Here is a 26306-nt window from a genome sequence, read left to right as displayed (position 1 = left end):
TACCTTGTTTAATTTTCGAGATGAGAATGTTTCTCGCCTGATCAAGTCAGACAGAGAGGAAATCCAGCCCCCCCCCCACCCACCAACCACACACACACACACATCCCGGGTTTTGTCCCAGGGCTCAAGGGATCGAAGAAGCAATCGGATTTCACAGATAACACCCACTGACCTTTTAAAGTGGATGTATTCCTCCCCGCTGGAATCGAACCGTCGAAGTTTACATTCACAATCTCACCTTGTTTGCACTTCAACAAGTTGCTCCCCCCCCCCCCCTTTTTGCAGGACCTGTGGCTTTTCCCTGTCAGATTGCCTTCCAATTGTGCCCGACGAACTGATTTGTTTAAAAATTAATCCTGGCAAGTTGCGAATTACTGAGCAGAAATCGACACTGTCATAACAATGGAAACTGACATATATATATATAAACACAGGAAGCTTATGGCCAGCCATTCTCATGTTACCATTGCCACAGGGAGAAATACCTGAAGTTAATGAATTTTTTTTAAAGCGCTGGCCCTCATTTATTGCAGCTACGAGTTAATAATGACCCTCCTCGCGTTGATTAGAAACGTTTTAAATTCTCCGGATGTGTCCTGTCCAATGCTCCCAAGACCTTGGAATGAACGAGGGAATAGTTCACCCGCGGCAGAAGGCACCGAATATTGAATGCACAGCAACAAAATAACCAGAGGGAAATATTGGGACTTTCGAAACAGCTTCCAGTTCCAGTTTATTAGTTTGCCGTGCGGGGTGAATCATGAGCTTGAGGTGGTGGACAGGAGGAGGAGTGCTGCGTGGGGTTGGGTCTCGAGAGGCTGATGAGAAATGAGGGTTCCCCAACTCCAGTCCGCTTTGCCTGCCAGGAGTGCTAATTCCGGTCCCGCCGCTGGCACAACCAGCAAGTAAAACAAACAAACAAAAAACAAAGCAACTGGGGGTTTAACAGAAGAGAGGAAATGTCTTCACTGGTCACAATCAGGAGCACCAAATCAAGTGACTTACCCAGAAATAACCTGACACCCAATGTTTATTCAGTGTAAGACCTCATGGGTAACCTAATTAGAGAGGGAGGTGGGGACCCTCTGGAAAACATAATGAACAGACCCCCCCCCCAAAAAAAAGGAAAACATGTGAATTTTGAAAATATTCCACATTTTGGTGCTAAATGAGATTTTAATATCCTGTCAAAGAGCCTTGATGCAATGCAAATGTCTGTTCCCCGAGCAGATGTAATATTTTTCTCTTCCCCCCCCCCCCAGAAAGGTCTTGTTTAAAGAAGAAATCTTTAACATAAGCAGCGATCTTATCTTAAAATAGTCTCCGAACCAACTGGGATGGTCACCAAATCAGTAATGAATCAGCCACCGGGCTGTCGCCCGCATATCCCACCTCCGAGGACTGGAAATGTGCCATCGAAACCCAGTCCTTATTACTGAGTGTGTCCGAAATTGTACAGAGGTGGGGGGGGGGGGTCCACACATTCTGGATGGCGCTGGAGACAAAAAGGAAATGACAGGTTACATGTTCACCATTCTGCAAAGGCACTCAGCGAGGGAGGAAATAATCGGCAAGTGTGACCTCCCCCAAATGTTAGCGTGAGCCGTCCCTTGTCAATTAGCAACAAAACGTGGCACCATCACATATTTAGGCACACCTCCGCTTTGGAACATCGATCCGAAACCAATTCTTGTTGGAGCGGGGCGCAGCCAGCCGAGAGTTAATTGAAAAGTATCCGCGTGTGTATGTTTAACACACACAGCTCAACACCAGAAACTGACAGGTTAACAGCGCGGTTCCATTTCTGTTGCCATGTCAGGCAAGGTCCATGTCCCTCTCAGCAGGGAGAGGGGTGGCCGAGGCAGAGGCGAGGGAAACGTGCACACAACTGGAATCGAAACATCTGACTGAGAAAAAAACCTCAGCTGGCTAAACCGTGTTCTCCAAATCATCTACCTCGTTGTGTAGAAATTACAGTTCACTCAAAATAGTTCAGGGGTTAAGGGGGGGGGGGCGGGGGGAAAGAGATACCTTTCCATTTTAAAGGCGGTGAAATTGGGATTGGTTAGTTGCCTGCTAGAATTCCCTTTCCACAGTTGCCAGCTTATTGCTGAAGATCATTAATTTTGAGGGAATCCTTCCAAAGTTTAAAGCGCTGACATCAGTTTCAGCGTCCCAAAGATTGACTCATTGTTTTTTGCTGCCTGTGTCGGTGGTTGTGATGTGTCCCTAATCTAAGTTGTACATTTACACGTGGAGGTCGCTGTGAGACTTTGGGATTCAGGTGGAATTTCAAACTTGCAACAAGGAAGCAGATGAAGGTATGTCCTAAACGGAGGACGCCACTTTATTCCACGTTGGGGGTGGGGGGGGGGGGGGGGGGGGGGGAGGAGATATCATTGAAATGTTGACGGCTCACATCACTAAAGCGATTTGGATGACTGACAACACTTGTCGGCCGGAGTGAAAACATTTGCGTTCAACACAGATTTGCTGAGTGTAAACTGAGAAGTAGGTTCCAATACTTGCCACAGACTAGTGCAGTGACCCCCCCCCCCCCCCTCGCCCCTCCCCCCGTGTGCTTGTAAACGCGTGGAAACGATTCAGGGTAACACAGGAGCTGCAATGCATAAGATTAGCCACCACCCCCCACCCCCATTGCAAGATATCATCTCAACTATTTAACTCTGTAACCGGGGTAGTTACCATACGAACATGACTTGCAAAGTCGATCTGGAGCCTATTGTCAAGTGTCTGCTATCACCTCAGTAAGATCTTCTCACTCTCAATTGGTCGTTTTTTTTTCAACACGGATGCCAGCCTGCTGTGGGAAAGGAATTATATCCGGGAAAAGTGCCGTTACAGTGCTAAAACCCCCCACAACCGACCATTTCACGACCAAACATTTAAAGACAGTGCGGTGTAATAGAGCTGTTTAAACCGTGCATGTTGAAGATGAGTATAGTTTAAGACACATTTTACAATCCCGTTTTATTTTCACTATATTGGCTCAAACCGTTTTTGGATGCACACACACCGCACCCCAGTGGGAGAAGAGGAGGGGAGTCTGCCTTTAGTGGTCCGTGGTCATTGTCCTAATGTTCTGCTAATGACCATTTGGCGGGGAGACTGTCCCTGATTATTCAGAACTGAGTTGTTTCTCCTCTGCATCTTTGACAGCCGACAGCAGGGCTGGCATCAGCTCATCGCCGCCAACTGGGTTAATTTCTTCATGTGTTCTTGGTTTACCCTTCTCGCTTTAATTTTATGGTTTTTGTCTTTTCTTTTGCATTGGCAATGCCATGTGGGCACAGCCACTTTTATTGGCTGCTTTGCATTGTGCCGTGGGTACCATTTGCAAATGGTCACTGCGGTTTTAACCCGTGGAACTATTCGGCAGAAGAGCGGGAGAGTTGACTCTGGTGCCCGAGGGAATATCTATTCCTCAACCAAAGTCGCTGGATCAGATTAGTTGGCCATTATTGCCTTGCTGCTTGTGGGAGGTTGCTGTGCATAAATTGGCTGCGGTTGTTCCCGACATTACAACAGTGGAAAGTACCTCAGTGGCTGTAAAGTGCTTTGGGATGAAAAACACCCCTATGAATGCAAGACTGTCTTTTCCCTTGATATTTCAACTTCATATTTTTACTCTTACAAAAATCTTCCCTAAGGATTTCTTTCTCTAATTAGGACCCACCGCTCTTTGTTTACTAGTATGTTGAATATTCAATCATAGTTTTTGATTTCGCCATGGGGAATTTGGGAATATGTTTCCTGGGGTTGTAGTTTAATCGTTTAAACTTTTGTGGGTAACTTCATGTGAATGTGTTCGAAATCTACTCACGACTGTGCTAACATATCAGGTTTCCACCAGTCTTATACAGTTTGCCTATTTCCTTTGATGTGAAAGTGCAGCTGACTGTGACAAGGGCATAATTTCTCCCCTCCATCCCCACAAAAAAAACAAATTAGTTTCACAAGTGATAGAAAGATGCATTCGCATTTTATACTGGAATCAAGACCATTGACCTCAGTTGCAGCACTCTATGGCAATATGGAACTATTTAAATTGCATTAATTCATCCACATGTTTAAGTGTAATTAGCACATTCTCTGACATTGGATATTAAATTGGTGGCGATGCTTTACCTTATTTTGGCTGGAGAGCTAGATTTAAAACTTTAAATAATTTAACTTTTATTTACTAGCCTATTTTTGAAAAATACACATTTCACATGCATAAATGAAACCTGTTTGGTTGTGCAATTTGATCTTGTTTGAATGAGCCTTTGTCTTCGCTAAGAATTTGAATAATGTTGCACGTATTTTTCAACCAATTCAACTATTGGTATTTAAATGGGGTCCATGTGTCCCCCTAAGAACTCGATGATGTTACCAGGTAAACGCAAGAAATCATTCCAAATCTGTGACATGATTGATTCAGTTTTGTGTGAAAATGATTTATTGTGGATTTTTGGTGTGATGTAGTTTATACATCATCCCAATAGAAAAGGACCAGCATAACTTGAGGGACAAAGTTGGCAATTAAATGGTGCATCAAATTTTGGCAGGCACCATGGTCATTGTCCTAATGAGGTCACCTTGAGGAGGTGACTGTTTTTCAGTGTTAACAAATAAATGTCCTGTTGGTTCTTTGCTCACACTAAAAAGAAATTTGGATGTTCGTGTGTGAAGCATTAGCAAAGGACTGCATTTGACACTATGGGTGAGATTTAACTCATTTGAACCCCTTCCACTAGCAGAGAGTTAAAATCAGGCTCCACAATTCAGCATTGCTAGCTGTGCATCACTACACGCAGATACCTGTATGATGGGGACTTGCTATTGTTCTTTGTTTATGTATTTAGGTACTCTGACTGAAGTCAAATTGGAACACTTCATCCAGATACAACAGTTTTAAGTATTCACAAAGTTCCCTTGCATACTATGCCAAAACAAATGCATTTATTAACATATCTACATGCTTTTTAGATGTTTATCATTTGAACCCTTCATTTTGTCATCTAAAGTTTACTTAGGTTATCTACATCTTTAGTTGCTTCGAAGAGATTGTATGAATGGACAAGTTCATGCACTACTTCCCGTGTGGTTTCTCCAAAGGAGATTCTGTATTTTAAATCTGGGATATACTTAGCATATCCCACAGAAGCACTGAGATGTAATTAGTATTTTCACTGCTGATGCTGACTACAATGTGTTTTCAACTTCAGTTGCGAGTTATTCAATCCACCTCCGGTATTGAAAATACAACAGGCCATTTTGCCTCTGGTCGTTACACAAGTTCTTTATACTTCCCTCAGCCCTTATCTCACTGGCCTAGAAAATGGAAGAAAGTGAAAATGATACTCCGGTATTTTATATATTTTGTATCTCATCCATATCCAAGAAGCATTTATTATCAGTGAGGATCTTGTTTTCCATAGAATCCCCACAGTGCAGAAGGAGGCCATTCGGTCCATCGCGTCTGCACCAACCCCCCGAAAGAGCACCCCATCTAGACCCAATACACTGCCCTAAGCCCATAGCCCCACCTAACTGACAGATCTTTGCACACTATGGGGTAATTATACCCCATATGGTGAAAGGTGGACGATATAGGAGGGATATCAGAGGTAGGTTCTTTACCCAGAGAGTAGTGGGGGCATGGAATGCACTGCCTGTGGAAGTAGTTGAGTCGGAAACATTAGGGACCTTCAAGCAGCTATTGGATAGGTATATGGATTACAGTAAAATGATAGTGTAGATTTATTTGTTCTCAAGGGCAGCACGGTAGCATTGTGGATAGCACAATTGCTTCACAGCTCCAGGGTCCCAGGTTCGATTCCGGCTTGGGTCACTGTCTGTGCGGAGTCTGCACGTCCTCCCCGTGTCTGCGTGGGTTTCCTCCGGGTGCTCCGGTTTCCTCCCACAGTCCAAAGATGTGCGGGTTAGGTGAATTGGCCAATGATAAATTGCCCTTAATGTCCAAATTGCCCTTGGTGTTGGGTGGAAGTGTTGAGTTTGGGTAGGGTGCTCTTTCCAAGAGCCGGTGCAGACTCAAAGGGCCGAATGGCCTCCTTCTGCACTGTAAATTCAATGTTAATCTATGATTAATCTAGGACAAAGGTTCGGCACAACATCGTGGGCCGAAGGGCCTGTTCTATGCTGTATTTTTCTATGTTCTATATTAATTTAGCATGGCCAATCCACCTAACCTGCGCATCTTTGGACTGTGGGAGGAAACCGGAGCACCCGGAGGAAACCCACGCAGACACGGGGAGAAAGTGCAAACTCCACACGGTCACCCAAAGCTGGAATCAAACCCAGGTCCCTGGTACTGTGAGGCAAGAGTGCTAACCACTGTGCCATCATTCTCTCGGATTTTCAATTGGCACACAACACAAATGCTAAATGCAATACAAAGTACTCAAAGCATTGTTAATATTTATATTTCTAATGTTCAAAGTTGTTAACAATAAATCAGGATGAAAGACATGATTGTTGCCCCCCTGCAGGAACAATGATCTTATGCTACGTTACTGCAACCTACACAGCAATTTTAAAGACAGGCAATATTGTTTTGTGTGAAACCATGCAGCTTTTATAGAAATGGGGGATTTAGGCTACATTGTATGTCAAGATACTTGTTTTTAAATTTCAGTCATGGGATCTGGCCCAGCCAGTGACCCGTAAGGCCATTTCAGAGGGGATTTTTAAGAGTCAACCACATTGCTGTGGGTCTGGAGTCACAGGTAGGGCAGACCTGATGACAAATTTCTTTCCCACATTAGTGAACCAGGTGAGCTTTTAACGACAATGGTCATCGTTAGACTTTTAATTCCAGATTTTACTGAATTCAAATTTTACCATCTGCCGTGGTGGGATTTGAACCCGGATCCCCAGAGCATTACCCTGGGTCTCTGGATTATTAGTCCAATAGCACTGTGCCACCACCTCCCCATAAATAAACATAGTGAAATTCAATCTATGAAGTCTGTGCTAGTGCAATGGTCCAGCCATTTAATATTGGCAGGGGAATCAAAGTGAACTTTGTAGGCTAAGGATCTTACGATTCAAATCTTCGCTGCTTGTTTGGTGAGTTGGACATTCTGAATTCTCTCTTAGTGTACCCAAACAGGCGCCGGAGTGTGGCGACTAGGGGATTTTCACAGTAACCTCACTGAAGTAAACCTACTTCTTTAAAAAAAAAATTTAGAGTACCCAATTCATTTTTCCAATTAAGGGGTAATTTAGCATGGCCAATCCACCTAGCCTGCACATCGTTTGGGTTGTGGGAGCAAAACGCACGCAAACACGGGGAGAATGTGCAAACTCCACACGGACAGTGACCCAGAGCCGGGATCGAACCTAGGACCTCAGCGCCGTGAGATAGCAGGGCTAACCCACTGCGCCACCGTGCTGCTCGATGTAAACCTACTTCTGACACTAATAAAGATTATTATTATATCACTGACACAGGTAGCTCCCTGGAAATTGTCTTTAAAGAGTTATTGCTTAATGAACACAAATTAAATAAGGTACAGCATCTCTACTTTCAAAATAATGCTCTAGTTCACAAATTAAGAAATTAACCAACGAAAGATTCTCCCACTTTAACCCCCAGCAGATCATTTAATAATTCACATTTAATAGTTTATTTTAAATTAGATAACACTTACATCAAGTTCCGTTCAAAAAAAGGATACTGCAGGATTAAATACTCTCATTGACAGGTTCTTTAGAAGGACATCATCATTAACCACAAACTTCTATGCCAGTATTCTGGTTTTGAAAATTGACAGGTCAGGAAAGAAAAAAACACTTTTACCTTGCAAATCATATCCTGCATTTTTTTTATTTATTCCATATGACAAAATAGTAACCTAGACTAAGACATCCATTTCAATCAGTAGATGTGTCAAGCCAACAAGGTTTAATAAAAATATTGGATATAGGTAACAATTCCCAACTGGTTCAGGTTGGTTTCCCAGCCCTACATGGTATCGCAGTATAAAAATAGTGTCTCTCTTCACCATGTAGAGAGGAACAACCAGTACCTGAATACAAAAGGGTTCCGTCTACCTACTGCCCTATTTACATTGCTTTAGAAGTCTTAAGTTACAGATCCTTATGGACAAAACACTACATGGTACCAAATGCTAACATTTGGCTAACAAAAATTCACACCAAAAAATGACACAGATAAATAAAACATTCAACTGCTGAAAATACAGCAACGTTAAGCCACCTTACAACTTGTTTTGTTTCATTTTATTTATGCTCTTGAAAGGTTCCCAAATTGCCCACACTTAGTGCTTAAAAGGTGGAAGTAACACAGGATTGATGCATTGTTCTCACTGTAGGAACAACTCCCCTTGCGGCAAATACAATAGCTTTAATGGGGGCATAACCAGCTCTTCTAGGATCAGTCGAGTCTCTCCATGTTGGTTGATTATGACAAGATGGCAGAAACAACCACCTAAAGTGATTTTTAAAAAATGTTCCTTTAGCGAACCCTAAATTCTTTTTTCAATAAGCAGATTGTCCCACTTTCAGTCCGTTCAAAATACCCGCCATGCAACTCCACCGTGTGATTACCGTGTCTTTTGCCCAATCCATATTGCAATATCTCTTCAAAAACAGTTTCATACAAATGGAAGTTTTCACACCACCGTCCACCGTGCTTTCAATGCAAAAAAAATGAGGTAGTACTGTACACGAAACGGTTACTGTTAGTTCAAGTTTTGATTAAGCTCCACCCATCCCGATTTACTAGCTTAATAATATTGTAGATTAAAAACATTGCCAGACTTCTTACTATGGTGCACCATTGATAAATGATCACCAGTTTTGTCATTCTTTTGCCATTAAGGACAGTTGTGCTTGATACCCAAATCATGCCGAGAAGACAATTAGCCAGTCCGAATGGAATTCCCAGCACTTTAAAAAATAAAGAAAGTTTACAACACTTTCATCAAATTCATAACATATGTCTCCTTATCTTACATTTAATACTTGTCTTCAGACTATGGAAATTTGTTGCTCAGTTCTCAATTTGCTGTGTTTAAAAAGGTCAAAAAAGATTTGCACAAATCTCTTTTACTCATCTCAGTCATATAATAAGGTGCAAGGTATTTTACATATCCCAGCTTCATTACAGAATTTAAATTACACAAATCGGTTTGATGTGAAATTCCTCCGGTCAATAATTTTAATGTGAAAGATCACTGCGAGTGCAAAATGGGATTTCCCATTCTGTGTTTCTGCTGCTATATTCAGTTAAATTGTTCACAGGTAGAGTTTCACCATCTTAATGATCAACTGGCACAAAGATCAGACTTAGAAGGGGGTTCAATAGTGTCAGAAGACCCTTCAGATGCAAAATGAAATTTGTATGACTTTGTTTTGCGTCATCCCTGCGTCCTCGTTTTGTCTCATCAGAACAGTTTTACTCTCACACTTCTCTGCCCATGGCCACTGCTGACTTTATGAAGGATGGGTGCAGCCATAATAGCAATGGTTACTGCTGGTAACCGAGCAGTACTTCAGAGTCACTGCCAACGTTTAAAGGCGAACGGATGCAAGTGAAGTTACGCACGTCACTTCAATCAAATGAGATTTCACAGCATCTGTTCCAGATGTGCTTTTACATTTGATGAGACCGAATAAGGATGACGGGTCCAGCCGAAGTAAACCCTAAATCAGCAAGCTTAATGGATTTGAAGCAAAACTCACTTCTCCAACTTGCGGTTAATAGTGGCATGCAAATGGGAGGTACAGTTTCATAATCTAAAGGCTGCTTTGCTTACTGCTTATCCAAAACATGTTGTCAACATAGAAGGTGAAGGCTCCATGAAGTGTGCAAAATATTAGCGACTCTGCAGAGCAGGGGGGCAGAAAAACATGTGCTCCAGTGTACAAATGCCCCTGTCTATGGTCACTGAAAAATGGAGCAAAGCCAGATACCTGCTGGCATATGGGTTAAAAAAAGAATATTTCTCTGTGCCTCACAAATTGAGATTCTGCTGCACCAAAGACAATGGAAGCAGGATGATAAAAGTTCGGAATGCCAGAGTAAAATTACCATGATTATAACACTTAAAAGTGGATTTTCATTTGAGAAAATGACAATAAAAGATTTCATGTTGCCACCTACTTTAAGGGACAAACAAAATGTTCTGTTAACAATTTCTAACCAATTAAAAAATATAGGACTCTGGTGGATTCAATTCCTTTTGTACAGTTTTAACGCACCCATTAACACGTTTGCATAAATTCCTGTCTGCGCCATTTCAATGTAGATGCTAAGCAGTTTGAAATAATTAAGTTACATCAACGTTGAAATAGAAGAGAAAGGATTTATTTTAGGAAGGTGTTAACTGTGCTAAAGATAGTTGTAGTACATCTGTAGGTGCTTTAATTTTTTTTTTAAAAAGCACACGTTATGTGATACAAGTAAGTTTTAAAATTGTACGCAGATCCATGGTATCAAGCATATCCTAAATGGACTCTTGACCCCCCTCCCTCTGCAAATACATGCCATTTAGTAACATACTAATACTGGGTTGGGCCAGTAACAAATATGTACCAGTTGATCAGTTAAATATATAAATAATTAAAAGAGTGTAGCAGGCACCATTGTTAAGGAGGGAATCATCACGTCTTTAGTAATGGGTCTGTGAAAATAACATTTTAACACAGGAATGTTAAAATCAATCAGGCTAACATTTGCTGGGAGGGCTGAAATACTATATTTCAAGATTAAATTAAGAGTGCTGCAGTATACATATGATTTCTGACAGTTTAGAATTAGAATTTACAGTGCAGAAGGAGGCCATTCGGCCCATCGAGTCTGAGCTCCTGGAAAGAGCACCCCACCCAAGGTCCACACCTCCACCCCATCCCCACAACCCAGCAACCCCACCCAACACCAAGGGCAATTCTGGACACTAAGGGACAATTTAGCATGGCCAATCCACCTTACCTGCATATCTTTGGACCGTGGGAGGAAACCGGAGCACCCGGAGGAAACCCACGCACACACGGGGAGGATGTGCAGACTCCGCACAGACAGTGACCCAAGCCGGGAATCGAACCTGGGACCCTGGAGCTGTGAAGCAATTGTGCTAACCACAATGCTACCGTGCTGCCCCTAAGTAACAAATAGGGCGTGCTCTCTCTGTGCAACTGAAGTTGGAAGTGAATACAGTTAGATTCAGTCCCAGTCTAAATTTTAAAAAGTTCATTTAATGGAGGATTTCACTTGTTCAAACATAATCCTACCCTCTTTTATTGGAAATACACATCTCACCTATAAGGGCTAAATAGCAGCTTCTTTAAAACAGTTTAAAATTTTCAACAAAAAAAAGGTCACAATGGCATTCAGTTGGATTTGGGAAAAAGAAAGAAAAATTGACAACTCTACAAGTTTTTGTTCTTTTCATGGGTGAGAGGAGATCTTCCAGACATCATCACGTATCTGGCTACAATTTAAAAACATGTAGATATATATATGCATACACCTTGCATATAATTCTGCCAATACCAAAATTGAGGGAGGGGCTGGATACTTTTTCTGACCCGCATAATCTTGACAGTATAAATAGTACAGACAAGCACAATTTGTTTTTATAGTTTACATCTCTGGGGACACAAAAATCACCTTTTTTTTCTTTTTAAAGAGCAGGATATCTTAAAAAGGAAAACAAAATTAGAATTTCAAGTTTCTACTTCATGTGAAGACAATTAGCACACTTGTCCAGCCATACTCCAGTCAGTTTATGGTTTCCAGGCCCTTAGCGATTCCACTCACAGTATCGTTGTCAAGGAACTTAATTAGAGCAGTGACCCCCACCCAGTTTCCAATCCACCAAACAGTTCATCTGTTCACAGTAACCAAGGGTCTATTAATTTTATGAACGTACAATTTTCTTTTTAGTTTTGAAGTAATTTTCTGCAAAATTTACTATTGAAACAAGTAGTACCATGCAATTCTTGCAAGACAACTCAAACCATAACCAGAATGTGGAACTTTCGTGATTCTGGGTATGATAAAGGAGCAAGAAAACACCAACAACTGAGTATTTGGAGTTGAAGTCATATCTTAACAACTATTAAAGGTATGCTCCAAAAACTGTACATCATATGGTACAAGATTCAAAACTGTCCATGTGTTACTTGTGTTTAAGAGTGCCATGTTTTAGTTAATGCCAATTTCTTTGTTATCTTCAATAAATCTAGCGAATGGCCGATTTGCTCCTCCTTCTGTGCTTGGTTTCTCCAGCCCAGGGATAGGTGGACTGCAGCCTGTGTGAACCCTGTCCATTCCGCTGATCATATTAGTTAAAGCTGGGATACCACTGCCCCGCAGGTGACCAGGGAGCTGAGGAATGCCTCCATTCTGTATAACAGAAATCTCATTATTTTTCAAGGCTAGACCATTCGTAATAGCAGCAGCGTATTGGTTCCAGAATGTTGCGTCAACATTCATTGCCCGAGCTGCCAAATCCTTTTGAAAGATCTCTGAGAACTTCATAGCATCACCACCTAGTAAAGCCAATGGGTTCTCCACTGACAGACGCCTCCCTCGCCTTGCCGGAGCATTATTCCACATATGCGTTCCCATGTGAACCTAACGGGAAACACAAACAGTAACAAAAAAAAAATTGCATTGTTAAAAAGAATATATTTTCACACGCAATACATTTTTGATATGCAATTTTTTTTATTTCAATTACCCCAACTATTACAAACATCTGCACAGACTCGCTTTAAGAGTTTCATTCCGCAGGGAAATCTTGAAACAGTGAAGTGTGCCAAATGGAATTCTGAAATAGAAGCATAAAATGCTGGAAATGTATAGCAAGGCCAATCAGCATCTGAAAGAGAAAGATAGGTTTACATTTTGGATGTGACCCATGACCGAACATTAATCAATCTTTTCCCTTTCAGAGGCTTAACAACCTGAGAGGCATTTCCAGCATTTCCTGCTTTTTACTTCTGATTTCCAGTTTATGTACACCAATCCACAAATGCAATTTTGCTTTGGTTGCAATCACTCAGAATATTCATTCATAGTCACTTTTTACAAAACTGAATACTTAAAAGTATGATTGCAGTTTACACCTCTTAATTGAAAGTTTATAATTCAAAAGATCTGATAATGCAAATCTTTTAGCACCAAATTTCTACTTTCCTTTGCTATTTATGTTGCTTCGTTTGCTTTATTGGATGAATCAGCAACGAGAACTTAAGTCATATCGTGCCTGTGATGTAGAAAGACATTCCAAAGTGCTTCGCTGTAGGTAATGAGAAAGAAAATGTGCCGAGCCAAAGAAGGAAATGTCAGGAGAGGCGACCAAATGTTTGGTGAAAGAGGTAACGATTTTGTGGCCGGGTTGGGGGTGGTGGGGGACACACACAATTACTTCAGTGCCTCTAATGGTTAGCTTGATGCAATGGAGCTTCAGCTAAGAATGAACAGCGGACAAGTAATGAGACAGCACAGTGAGGGCGGAGGGGTACAGAGGTAGTGGAGATGTAGGGCCAAGTGTCACCATGAACGGAAGCTGACCTCACGTCTACAGGCGATCTTGGATAGAGGCAACGCAGGAGATTTTCAGCTTGGCACCCAGGTGTGAATCTGGTCTTGTGGATTGGTTAACCATTGCAGGAGCTGTTAAAAAAAATAACTGGTTTCCGTAACGACGGCCAGTTTCACAACTGGGTGGCAAATTAAAAATCTACCTCAGGCAGCACGGTGGAGCAGCGCTGAGGTCCCAGGTTCGATCCCGGCTCTGGGTCACTGTCCGTGTGGAGTTTGAAAATTCTCCCCGTGTTTGCATGGGTTTCGCCCCCACAACCCAAAGATGTGCAGGGTAGGTGGATTGGCCATGCTAAATTGCCCCTTAATTGGAAAAAATGAATTGGGTACTCTAAATTTATATTTAAAAAAAAATCTACCTCAGCATGTGGACGAGGAACAGGTGAGGAGTCAAGGAGGAGGAAAATAACAGTACATGGGTTGGAAGAGAATCCATTGCTGGAGGACAACCAGGGAGGTAATAGTAAAAAACAAGTGATGGCAGCCCTACAAATTGTTCAGTGCAAAAACACTTTGAATTATGAGTACATTATATTCAATTTTGTGTAACCAAATCCCCCATGATATGATGCATGGTTAGGTGGATTGGCCATGCTAAATTGCCCGCAGTGTCCAAAAAGGTTGGGAGGGGTTATTGGGTTATGGGGATAGGGTGGAAGTGAGGGCTTAATGTGGGTCGGTGCAGACTCGATGGGCCGAATGGCCTCCTTCTGCACTGTATGTTCTATGTTATCCAGATTATTCTGCCCTGCTGTCTGCATGGCCAGGGTCAATAGCCACCCAGCACAGATTGGAAAAGTTGGCAAAAGATTTTCAAATTCTCATCCTTGTTTTCAAATCCTTCCATGACCATGCCCTTCCCCATCTCTGTCTCCCCCTTCCAGACATACACATGTCCGAATTCTTTGCAGTCCTCCAATTCTGGATTCCTGCACATCCCCAATTTGCGTCACTTCATGACTGGTGGCTGTGACTTCAAATGCCCCGGCCTTTACATTTGCAATTCCCTCTTGAAACATCTCCAGCTCTCTACCCCCCTTTAAAACCTACACCTTTGACCAGGTTTTTGGTCACCTGTGCTGACCATCTCCTTATGTGACTCAGTGCCAAACTTTGTTTCATAACGATCCTATGAAGCACGGTGGCGCAGTGGTTAGCACTGCTGCCTCAAGGCGCCGAGGTCGCAGGTTCGGTCCCGGCCCCTGGGTCACTGTCCGTGTGGAGTTTGCACATTCTCCCCGTGTTCGCGTGGGTTTCGCTCCCACAACCCAAATATGTGCAGGGTAGGTGGATTTGCCATGCTAAATTGTCCCTAAAATTGGAAAAAATGAATTGGGTACTCTACCTGTGCTTCAGTGGCTTGTTGTTTTAAGGCCACAGGGTTTAATTGTTAAAAGGAAACACTGCCAATGGTCACTCAGAATTCAACTGTTGCCTGGCCAACAGAATTTGCAAATTGGAATGGGCTTGTCTGTTTCATTTTGCATCTCAGTCACCAGAGTTTTAAGCCTGCTTTGCATCTGTGGTAAAGTGCACCAACTGAACTGGGATATCCACAGTTCAGGTAAAAATAATTTGTATTCGAGAAGATGCTAGGGTAGATATTTACACTCTCCACAAGGTGGATTCTGAGAGTGGGGGGGGGGGGGGAACTTGCCCACACAGATGCAATTTTACGCTTAGGTGGGCAGCGCCTTGGGCATGAATCCTTATTCAGTTTCTTAAATGGCCACTTATTGGCCATATCCCTCCCAGCTTCAAATTTTAGGCTGGTAGGAGCGGGTGCAGGTAAGGTTGGAATGTGACTTGTATACTTTCCCCCACCTTGGGCAGAAAGGGGCCTCACTCTGAAGGACCACTTGGAGAGGTGGTGCTCTTCCCTCCGGGAGGTTGGAGCTCCCGGAAGGAATTCCCCCAACCTCCGGCCTATGACCCCCGACGGCATGATTACCTCCCTCCCGAACCCCTCAGGTATCCCATACCTGTCTGTTCCCGGAATCCTGGGACTTACCTATTCGAAGGTCTTGGGACATAGTCCTAGGCAGAAGGCTGCAGTACCGCTTCTGGTCACTGCAGTGCTGCGCCTGGCCGGGTTGAAGAGCTGTCGGCAAATCTGATTGGTCGGCAGCTGTCAGGGGCGTGACTTCCTTCCAAAGGCAGATGGAAATCCCGGCCACTGCCATTTAACACTCAAATGAGCCTTAAATGGCAGTGGGAGTTTGAGAGATGGCAGCTGCATGTTAGGCACCGTCTCTCGGGATGGCAGGGGAAAGGGATCGCTCGACATCCTTAAAATCCTATCACTAATGTTTCTGAAATAAGGTTTGAGTGCAATCTGAGGGCACTGTTCTGCTGGGGGTGGGGTTGGAAAATGTGGTGAGTGGTTCAAATAGATTTTGACGGGGCCAGAAGATCCCGTCAGTGCGAACGGCCATACAACTTTGTCCCATTTATCGTTCTAGTGTTTGTGAGAAAATGGGCCGCACGGTGACTCAGTGGTTAGCATTGCTGCCTCACGGCGCCAAGAACCCAGGTTCAACCCCGGCCGTGGGTCACTGTCTGTGTGGAGGTTGCACATTCTCCCTGTGTCTGTGTGGGTTTCGCCCCCAAAATCCAAAGATGTGCAGGGTAGGTGGATTGGCCACGCTAAATTGTCCATTAATTGGAATACAATTGAATTGGGTACACTAAATTCATTTAAAAAAACATCTGTAAGAAGAATACATTCTGACTGTGGTCTTCGGACTCCTTTAAAAAATTTAAAAAATAAATTTAGAGTACCCAATTATTTTCTTTTCCAATTAAGGGGCAATTTAGCGTGGCCAATCCACCTACCCTGCACATCTTTGGGTTGTGGGGGCGCAACCCACAAGGACACTGGGAGAATGTGCAAACTCCACACAACAGTGACCTGGGACCGGGATTGAACCTGGGTCCTCAGCACCGCAGGCAGCAGTGCTGCCCCGTCTTCAGATTTCAACGGGCATAGTCTTCTCAGTTTGCTGAAAGCTAAAGTGGTATTGGAAACAAGGCAGATTTTGGGACTTATATAAGAATGCATTTGGAAGCATTTTTTTTAAGGGGAGGGTTGGTAGTCTTAGTTGGGTTGAAAAAGGGACTGTCTTAAAGTGCTACTTGTGCAAACATCCAGCAAAGTTATACTGAGAGCAATCTTGGCAATGGCGATGTGAACATCATGGGAACACCCTGAATTTATGAAGTCTTTTTGGGGAGAAGAAATTGCAAAATATATCTAAAAAAGATGAGGGACATCAAAAAATGATTTCCCCTTGTATTATGCCATGCCCATTTGCTCAGAGGTGTTGCAAAGTGGGACAGACTATGCAAACAATTTCCTCAGGGCTTTGTAACTTTGGAGAAAATCCTGTTTTCCTGTACAAAAGGATCTCCAATGAAGGTCTGCTAAAATGATGGTGACAGAAGCCTTCAAGAAACATGCGGCAATCCATTACTTTGAAGGGTCGTGGCTGTGTTTTCTGGGCAAATGTAGGGCCATTTGGTCGTCTGCAAATTCCTACAACCATCATTGAGATGAATGATTGGTTAATCTGTTTCTGATGGAGTCGATTGAGAAGTGAATTGCCCAGGACACTGGAAGAACTATCTGCCCTTCGACAAATGGGGCTATAAGGTCTTTACCATCCACTTGTACAGAGCTTCCTGACATGGCATTGTCTCTCAAACTACAAGATGTAGAGTCATTTACTGAGCAGAAGGAGGCCATCAGGCCTATTGAATCAATGCTGACTCGCTGTGGAGCAATCCAGTCAGTCCCACTGCCCTGCTGTGTTCCCTGTTAGTTTATTTCCTTCAAGTGCCCATCCAATTTCCTTTTGAAATCTTTGATTGTTTCTGCATCCACCACTCCCATGGGTAGCGAGTTCAAAGTCATTATCACCCACTGTGTAAAATAGTTCCTCTTTACATTTCCCTGCATCTCTTGCAATAGATCATGTTTGTGTTGCCTACCAGCTAATGGAAGAGTTTTTCCTTGTGAACCTGATCCAGGCCTGTTATAATCTGGCACACCTCTACCAAATCGTCCCATTATCTTCTTTGCTCCAAGGAGAACAACCTCAGCCTTTAGAACCTAATCTTGTAACTAAAACCCTCCCATTCCTGGAAAATCCCCCCCCCCCCCCCCCCCCCCCAATCCCCAGCACCCTCTCAACGGCATTCACAGCTTTTCTAAAGATGTTATAGATGCTGGCCTAACCAGAGCTTTAGATAGGTTTAGTGTAGCTTCCCTGCTTTTGAATTGAATGCGTGCGATTTTCTGCCCCCACCCCCCACCCCTTGCCATTGTCCTGCGGTGTTCAGCATTGTTTACTGACTGCGCCACCAGGGAAACTGGCACGGGGGAGTAACCATTTGCGGGCCTGGAAGTGGAGGGAAGGGTCAGAAAACATGGCCCAATATCTCTATTTATGAAGCCCAGGATCCCGTTTGCTTTGCTAACCATTCTCTCAGGAGGTCCTGCCAACTTCAAAGATTGAACATGCGCCCTGAGCTCTCTCTGTTCTTGCACCTTTTTTAGGACCCTGCAATGAAGTCCACATTGCCTCTCCAGATCCCTTCTGCCAAAATGCCAACTCAAACTTTTTTGTAATAAATTTCATCTGAGGCGGCCCGGTGGTGTAGTGGTTAGCACCGCTGCCTCACGGTGCCAAGGACCTGGGTTCGATCACGGCCCCGGGTCACTGTCCGTGTGGAGTTTGCACATTTTCCCCGTGCCTGCATGGGTCTCACACCCACAACCCAAAGATGTGCGGGGTAGGTGGATTGGCCATGCTAAACTGTCCCTTAATTGGAAAAAAAAGAATTAGATACTCTAAATTTATAATGAAAAAGAAAATAAATTCCATCTGCCTATTCTGCTGGTCTATCAATGTCCTGTTGCAGGCAATTTGTATCATCCTCACTGTCTGCCACTCCTCCAAATTTGTTACCATTGGAAAATCTTGAAATTTAGCTCCACGTTTCATGATCCAAGTTATTTATATGCAGCAGAAATTGCAGTGGTCCTATCACTCACCCTTGGTGGACAACACTGTACCCTGCCGGTCTGAAAAACAACCACCTGCCATGACACGCTGCTGTTTGTCCTTAAGCCAATTTTTTATTCATTTGCACACTGGCCTCCCTTAAGCCTCAATTCTGTTAACCAGCATTTTATGCGTATCTTGTCAAATGCTTCCTTAAAATCCACATAAACAACATCCACCACATTCGCATCACCAACCCTCTCTCTGTTACTTCATCAAAAAAGTCAATTAGATGTGTCAAGCATGATCAGCCTTCTACAAATCCATGTGGGCTCACTCTAATCAACTCCAAGTTCCTGTCGATTTTTCCCCCCTGGTTACGGATTGCAAAACCTTCCCCGCCCCTCCCCCATGTTCGATTAACGGGCCTTATTGCTGGTATTGTCCCTGTACCCTTTATTGAATAAAGCTGCCACATTTGCCTCTCTCCAGTCTTCTCGCACCATACCCATTTCTAAGGAAACCTGAAAATTTAAGGCAAGCCCTTTCTGCTATCTCTACCCCTACTTCCTTTGGCAACCTGGGATGCAAGCCCCCCCACACCAAATGATTTATCTACTCTCAGCATAGCCAGCCTTTCCCTTTCAATTTTCACACCATCATTGCATCCACTATCGATAGTTTTGTCTACAAGAATAGTGCCAGAAGACTGGAGGATAGCAAATGTTGTCCCCTTGTTCAAGAAGGGGAGTAGAGACAACCCAGGTAACTATAGACCAGTGAGCCTTACTTCTGTTGTGGGCAAAATCTTGGAAAGGTTTATAAGAGATAGGATGTATAATCATCTGGAAAGGAATAATTTGATTAGAGATAGTCAACACGGTTTTATGAAGGGTAGGTCGTGCCTCACAAACTTTATTGAGTTCTTTGAGGAGGTAACCAAACAGGTGGATGAGGGTAAAGCAGTTGATGTGGTGTATATGGATTTCAGTAAAGCGTTTGATAAGATTCCCCACGGTAGGCTACTACAGAAAATACGGAGGCATGGGATTCAGGGTGATTTAGCAGTTTGGATCAGAAATTGGCTAGCTGGAAGAAGACAAAGGGTGGTGGTTGATGGGAAATGTTCTGACTGGAGTCCAGTTACTAGTGGTGTACCACAAGGATCTGTTTTGGGGGCCACTGCTGTTTGTCATTTTTATAAATGACCTGGAGGATGGGTGAGTAAATTTTCAGATGACACTAAAGTCGCTGGAGTTGTGGACAGTGCGGAAGGATGTTACAAGTTACAGAGGGACATAGATAAGCTGCAGCGCTGGGCTGGGAGGTGGCAAATGGAGTTTAATGCAGAAAAGTGTGAGGTGATGCATTTTGGAAGGAATTACAGGAATACAGAGTACTGGGCTAATGGTAAGTTTCTTGGCAGTGTGGATGAGCAGAGAGATCTCGGTGTCCATGTACATAGATCCCTGAAAATTGCTACCCAGATTGAGAGGGTTGTTAAGAAGGCGTACGGTGTGTTAGCTTTTATTGGTAGAGGGATTGAGTTTCGGAGCCATGAGGTCATGTTGCGGCTGTACAAAACTCTGGTGCGGCCGCAGATGGGGCTGTTCAGCACAGGGCTAAATCGCTGGCTTTGAAAGCAGACCAAGGCAGGCCAGCAGCACGGTTCGATTCCCGTAACAGCCTCCCCGAACAGGCGCCGGAATGTGGCGACTAGGGGCTTTTCACAGTAACTTCATTTGAAGCCTACTTGTGACAATAAGCGATTTTCATTTTTCATTTCATTTCATTTTTTTCATTTCATTTCAGTTGGAGTATTGCGTGCAATTCTGGTCGCCGTATGTAGGAAGGATGTGGAAGCATTGGAAAGGGTGCAGAGGAGATTTACCAGAATGTTGCCTGGTATGGAGGGAAGATCTTATGAGGAAAGGCTGAGGGACTTGAGGCTGTTTTCATTAGAGAGAAGAAGGTTAAGAGGTGACTTAATTGAGGCATACAAGATGATCAGAGGATTGGATAGGGTGGACAGTGAGAGCCTTTTTCCTTGGATGGTGATGTCTAGCACGAGGGACATAACTTTAAATTGAGGGGAGATAGATATAAGACAGATGTCAGAGGTAGGTTCTTTACTCAGAGAGTAGTAAGGGCATGGAATGCCCTGCCTGCAACAGTAGTGGACTCGCCAACACTAAGGGCATTCAAATGGTCATTGGATATACATATGGACGATAAAGGAATAGTGTAGATGGGCTTTAGAGTGGTTTCACAGGTCGGCGCAACATCGAGGGCCGAAGGGCCTGTACTGCGCTGTAATGATTTATGTTCTATGTTTGCCAGATCCTTAGTCAACACAGATACAAAGCACTCATTAAATATTCTAACCTTGCTGTGCACCTCGAGGTATATATCAGCCTCTTTGTCCCTAATAGGACCCATTTCACCTCTTATTACCACTCAAGAGTTTGTGCACATCTTTGTGATTTTCCTGTATCTCTGACTATTTGCAGGCCTATTTAAACCCCAAATAGCATGATCCTTCCTTTTTTGCTTATCAACTCTAACCAAATGGACTCTGTCCTTGGCCCTCACGGATATCTTCTCTTTCTAATATTACAATGTCTTGCTTCATCATTAATGCCACCCCACCTCTCCTTATTTATTTTCTATCTTTTCTGAATGCTTTATATACCTGTATACTAAGTGCCCAGTCCTCATCATTTTTAAGCCAGGTTTCCATTATTGCCACTACATCATATTCCTCCACTGCCATTGGTGCTTCTTCACCACTTTGTGTGTTATGTACATGCATTGTAAAGCTATCTTTGCATTCCAGTAGTCCTTCATAGTTTGCTCCTATCTAACATGGTACTACTCCCTTGTCTGGTGGTGTCTCACACTCTCACTTTATACACCGTATTCTTTTCCTGATACATATTCTGGTCCCTATCCCCCAGCGAATTTAGTTTAAATCCTTCCCAACCACACTAGTGAACCCCTCCTCAAGGACATTGTTCCCAGGCCTGTTGAGGTGCAAGTCATCCCTTTTGAATAGGTGCCTTCTGTCCCAGAACTATCCCAATGGGCCGGGAATCTGAAGAGCTCCCTCCTGCACCGCGCTTCAAGCCATGCATTTCTTTTTCTATTCTGGCCAACATGTGGCACTGGGAGTAATCCAGAGATTACTACCCTCAAGGTCCTACCTTTTACCTTCCTCCCTAGCCCCAGAAAATCCGATCTTAGGACCTCAATACCTTCACTCTCTATGGCGTTGGTGCCAACAAGCACCACGACTTAGAACCATAGAACCACTACAGTGCAGACAGAGGCCATTTGGTCCACCAGGTCTGTACCGACCCTCTGAAAGAGCACCCTACATAGGTCTACTACCCTGCTCGACCATCATAACCTCACCTAGCATGCAGATCCCCGGGGTACAAGGGGCAATCTAGCATGGCCAATCTCCCTAACCTGGCTTCTGGTTCACTCCTTTCTCCCTGCAGAATATTCTGGCCCCTCCCTTTACCATCGCACCAGGGTGGTACACACCATGTGAGACTAACAATGACGGTTACAGAAATCCCTTTCCTGCAACAAATGCTTGACAAATCTGATTAGGGGCTGATTTAGCACAGTGGGCTAAACAGCTGGCTTGTAAAGCAGAACAAGGCCAGCAGCGCAGGTTCAATTCTTGTGCCAGCCTCCCCGAACAGGCATCAGAATGTGGCGACTAGGGGCTTTTCACAGTAACTTCATTTGAAGCCTACTTGTGACAATAAGCGATTTTCATTTTCATTTTTCATTCATTCTATAACTCAACCAGCAACAAGAGCCAATTATGGAACTGCTTGCCATTATTTTAAAGGAAAGCTACACAACAAAGAAAAGAAAATTGCTTTGGCCCACAGTGAGCCATTTTGTGGAGGAGGGAAGCATTTTATTTAGGACAGGGAGGGAGCATTCTTCAAAATGACAATTGACTTCAGCGAAGCATCTAACAAATGTTCACAGGGTTGATGGTCCAGGGAGAGAAATAAAACAGCGGTGGGGATCCCTGACTCATTCAATGATCCCTGTTGGATACAGCAACACCTGGATGTCAAATGCAGAGAGGACTGATAGGACTGTGATGATTCGTATATTGTGGTTAAATAGATGAGTGACACTCCAAGCTCAGCCAAAGTGCAAGTAAAACAAACACCATTTGTTAGATTAACACTTCCGATTAAGAACAAAAGTTGCAGGTTATTCCCACTGGGAGCAATTTTCATTAACTTACTTTTTGGCTGGACATTATTTTTGCGACTGAAAGCAGAGGTCAGATTGTTAAAAAAACATGGTGTATAAGGACCATCAGGATGTGTAGTATTTAAAGGAACTTACAAGCTGGTAATGGAAGTTGACTGCTTCTCTTCTGGTTACATATCGGGCGCGCCCCCTAACAGAAGGGCAATTACTCCCCAGGCAATCCAATACAATCGGGCATAAATCAGTAAAAATACCCCATGAAATCAACCTATGATTGAATGTAATCTCTCATTTAGTCCTGTATTGCTCATCAGCCCTCAGTCCTCATATTCACAACAACTGGGAAACTCCAAATAGGTTTACAATTTGTTAAGAGAACTGCGCACATGAAACTCTGTACCTTTCAAAATAAATAGTTATATCTATGAACCCCTCCTGTCAGGTGCTTGGCAAGTATTTGATTTTTTTCCTGCGTTCCCCCAAAATATGTTATTGTGCTCTCCTGAAAAATGTCAGTTACCATTACATATAGCGATTCTGGACCGGGTACTAATTAGGAAATCAAGATCCAAACTCAAACTACTTAGGAGAACCAACACAAATTTATTTCTGGAGGGCAAAAATTCCACAATGTGTTAATCTGTTCATAAACATTAAATATGAATATTAAAAGAAAGTTTTTGCGTAGTTGGGTGTAGCATGATGAATTTAACGTAACAGTATGTTAATATGATGTTGGATGATGCTGCTAATTTCCCTCTCCTTTCTCTCCTATCTGGCTCTGTGTTTCGAACAGGCATGTCAGCACCTATGTGAAAATAAGCAAGCTATATATTTTGTAAGTATTGTGCTATTTTACCCTAACTCAGCCCGTCCAATTGTAATAATGCACCAGGTGGGAACTGACGGAAACAGGCAGTACACAAATTTTCACCCAATCCAATGGGGTGTTTAAAGTCTACCCCACCTGTCGGGAACTAATTGGGTGCAAAGTTGGTTTCATACCTGCCCAATTTTAATCCCCACTAAAGTCAACATGTGGATTGGCTGGGGTGAAAAATGCACATTCTGCCTGATCCCGTGGGTTTTCCACCTGGTGGCTCAGTTTGAAATTGCTCCCACTCTCTTGTTAATCCAAAACATCCAGTTTGAGAAGTCTGCACGCAAGTGCCTTAAGTATTATACATATTTGGAAGCTCCACTCGCTCCCGGGCTCTTTCTTTTTGATTGGGCTAAAGGTGTAGTGAGGGTAGGGGATTGAAATTTGCCTCAGGAAGAATTATGCCGGATGCAAGTTCCAACTGCAATAGAACTCATCAGGGTACCTCATCATCATGAATCTAACTGGGGTTGGCAGGGAAAGTCAAACTGGACTGGTTGGACCTTACTTAACCACAACTGACATGGATCTGCACTGAATCTATACATAGGACTGGATTTTATGGGGCATGTAGTCCCCACTTTCCTCAGCAAAAGTGTCAGTGGGGATTCCACCTCGGGAAGAATGGCTGCCCGCTGTCATTCAATCTGCCATTGCTAGGCTGGAAGTGGGATTTCAGTCCTTCAGAGACAGGAAGGCCCGCCTCAGAGAGCTTCTGGCCAATCGGATAGCTGGCAGCACTGTGCTCCCAGCAGTACCAGGAGGGAGAGGTGGCCACTGCTGGAACTACAGGCAGTCCCCAATAGAGATTGTCGCCGGAGCCAGTCACCAAGTCAAACAGAGGGGTTTCACGAGGGTCATGCTGGCAGGCCCTGGTGAGGAGGTGAGCCGCTAGGGCCAATGAGTGGGTAAAGGTTGATTGGAGGAGGGGGGGTGGGGGGGGGCTGGAGTGAGGTGTCTCAATTGAACACAGGGCACCTGCAAAGGAGGCAGCCGCCCACTTGTCAGACCCAGCCTGCGCAACTTCCACGTGTCATGGGCATCCCCCTGTTGTGAGTACAATAGTGGCAGGGACAGGGTGGGGCCATTAAGTGGCCATCAATTGGCAGGATGGACAGGCTGCTCGATGCTTACTTCTGTCCCACCCCCCAACCCCATAAGAATTTCATGCAGATCGGGGCTGGGTGGGCGCGTGGCAGGAAGGCCACATGCTGCGTTTTACGAGCCACCCCTAACTCCACCTTCAACCCCGCTGGTGGGGTACGGTCAAATACAGCAGCCCACGGCAACAGAGTAAAAGTATGCAGTGCATATTGAAAAATGTACCATTGCTGTAAGGTTTAAAAACAAGCTTTGAAATATGTGCATGAGCTATACATGCAAATTTGTGAAATGCTGAAAGCGACAGCTTTAATAAGCTAACATAAATTTTCAAGGTTTAACTCTTGTAAATTTATATCCACCATCCTTCCTATAGAGAGTGGTTTGAGATGAAGCAGTGACAAGAGGCAGAATGCTGAATTTTGGCAATAGCATCGGAGAAGAAAAGGAATGTTAAATGCAATCTTACACAGCATGCAGACATTCAGTTTCAATTTTACAGGTTTAGCATTAATTCACTAGAACAAAACAAATTTTAAAAAGTAAATGTTTTGTTGAAAGAGAAATATCAACTCTGCTCATTTTATTGTTTGTGGCACTTTTATGATTGACAGTTCTGGAGTGCCAATGACCATCATTGTATTTACAGTAGCTGCATAAACTATGAGCAAAGGCTGTTTAAAGTGCAGAATGAAAGTTAGTTTGTATTCAATCTTATTAACTGCATGGCTCAAATTGTATGTTGTATGTTTAATCAGGTTTCAGCTGAGGCTCCATTCACTATAATAATCAACTCTTGCACGCCTTTGGATTCAGTCAGTTAAACAAGCAGGCAACTATGGGAGGCATGGTAGTGCAGTGGTTAGCACTGTTGCTTCACAGCGCCAGAGTCCTGGGTTCGGTTCCCGACTTGGATCACTGTCTGTGTGGAGTCTGCACCTTCTCCCCGTGTCTGCGTGGGTTTCCTCCGGGTGCTCCGGTTTCCTCCCACAAGTCCCGAAAGACGTGCTTGTTAGGCAATTTGGACATTCTGAATTCTCCCTCAGTGTACCCAAACAGGCGCCGGAGTGTGGCGATTCGGGGATTTTCCTAGTAATTTCATTGCAGTGTTATTGTAAGCCTACTTGTGACAATAATAAAGATTATTGTTGTAACTATATTATAGAGCATTCAAATGCTTGAACAGTACATGCATGTAGCTTGAATTCCTCATTTATGGTATATTGTACATATGGAACCCTTCTTAGAATTGCAGAAAATAAAGAGTTGTAATTTGCTTCATGACAGGAAAAACATACGTCCCAGAAATTTGTATCTTTGCTGGTGCAACCTGGAATATTTAGCTTAAGCAACTACTCCCTGGCAAGGCTCTTGCAGTGATTATGATGTACCCTGAAATTCGATATTTATCTAAGCTGACCTGTTTGAAGGTATAAGTCCATCCCGCCTGCTGGTTTTGTAGTGAGAT

General features: G+C 43.6%; 1 protein-coding gene across 12 annotated transcripts in view; it reads right to left on the bottom strand.

Moving 5' to 3' along the window:
- Nucleotides 1–7639: 7639 nt before the first annotated feature.
- Nucleotides 7640–26306, bottom strand: part of sall3a (spalt-like transcription factor 3a) — a 63720-nt gene continuing 45053 nt past the window's right edge. For 7 of the 12 annotated variants that reach the window (XM_072466969.1, XM_072466973.1, XM_072466972.1 and 4 more), the window contains one exon: nucleotides 7640–12631. In XM_072466969.1, coding sequence (XP_072323070.1) covers nucleotides 12200–12631 — 432 coding nt within the window. In that variant the 3' untranslated portion in view covers nucleotides 7640–12199. Of the gene's footprint in view, nucleotides 12632–12737; nucleotides 12879–23127; nucleotides 23666–26306 lie in introns of those variants that run through there. The other 5 variants (XM_072466979.1, XM_072466976.1, XM_072466978.1 and 2 more) reach the window with 5 other exon arrangements.

Source organism: Scyliorhinus torazame, chromosome 11 (assembly GCF_047496885.1).
Source record: "Scyliorhinus torazame isolate Kashiwa2021f chromosome 11, sScyTor2.1, whole genome shotgun sequence".
Taxonomy (NCBI): Eukaryota; Metazoa; Chordata; class Chondrichthyes; order Carcharhiniformes; family Scyliorhinidae; genus Scyliorhinus; species Scyliorhinus torazame.
Note: the sequence above shows the minus strand (reverse complement) of the source record. Positions and strands in the feature narration are given on the sequence as shown.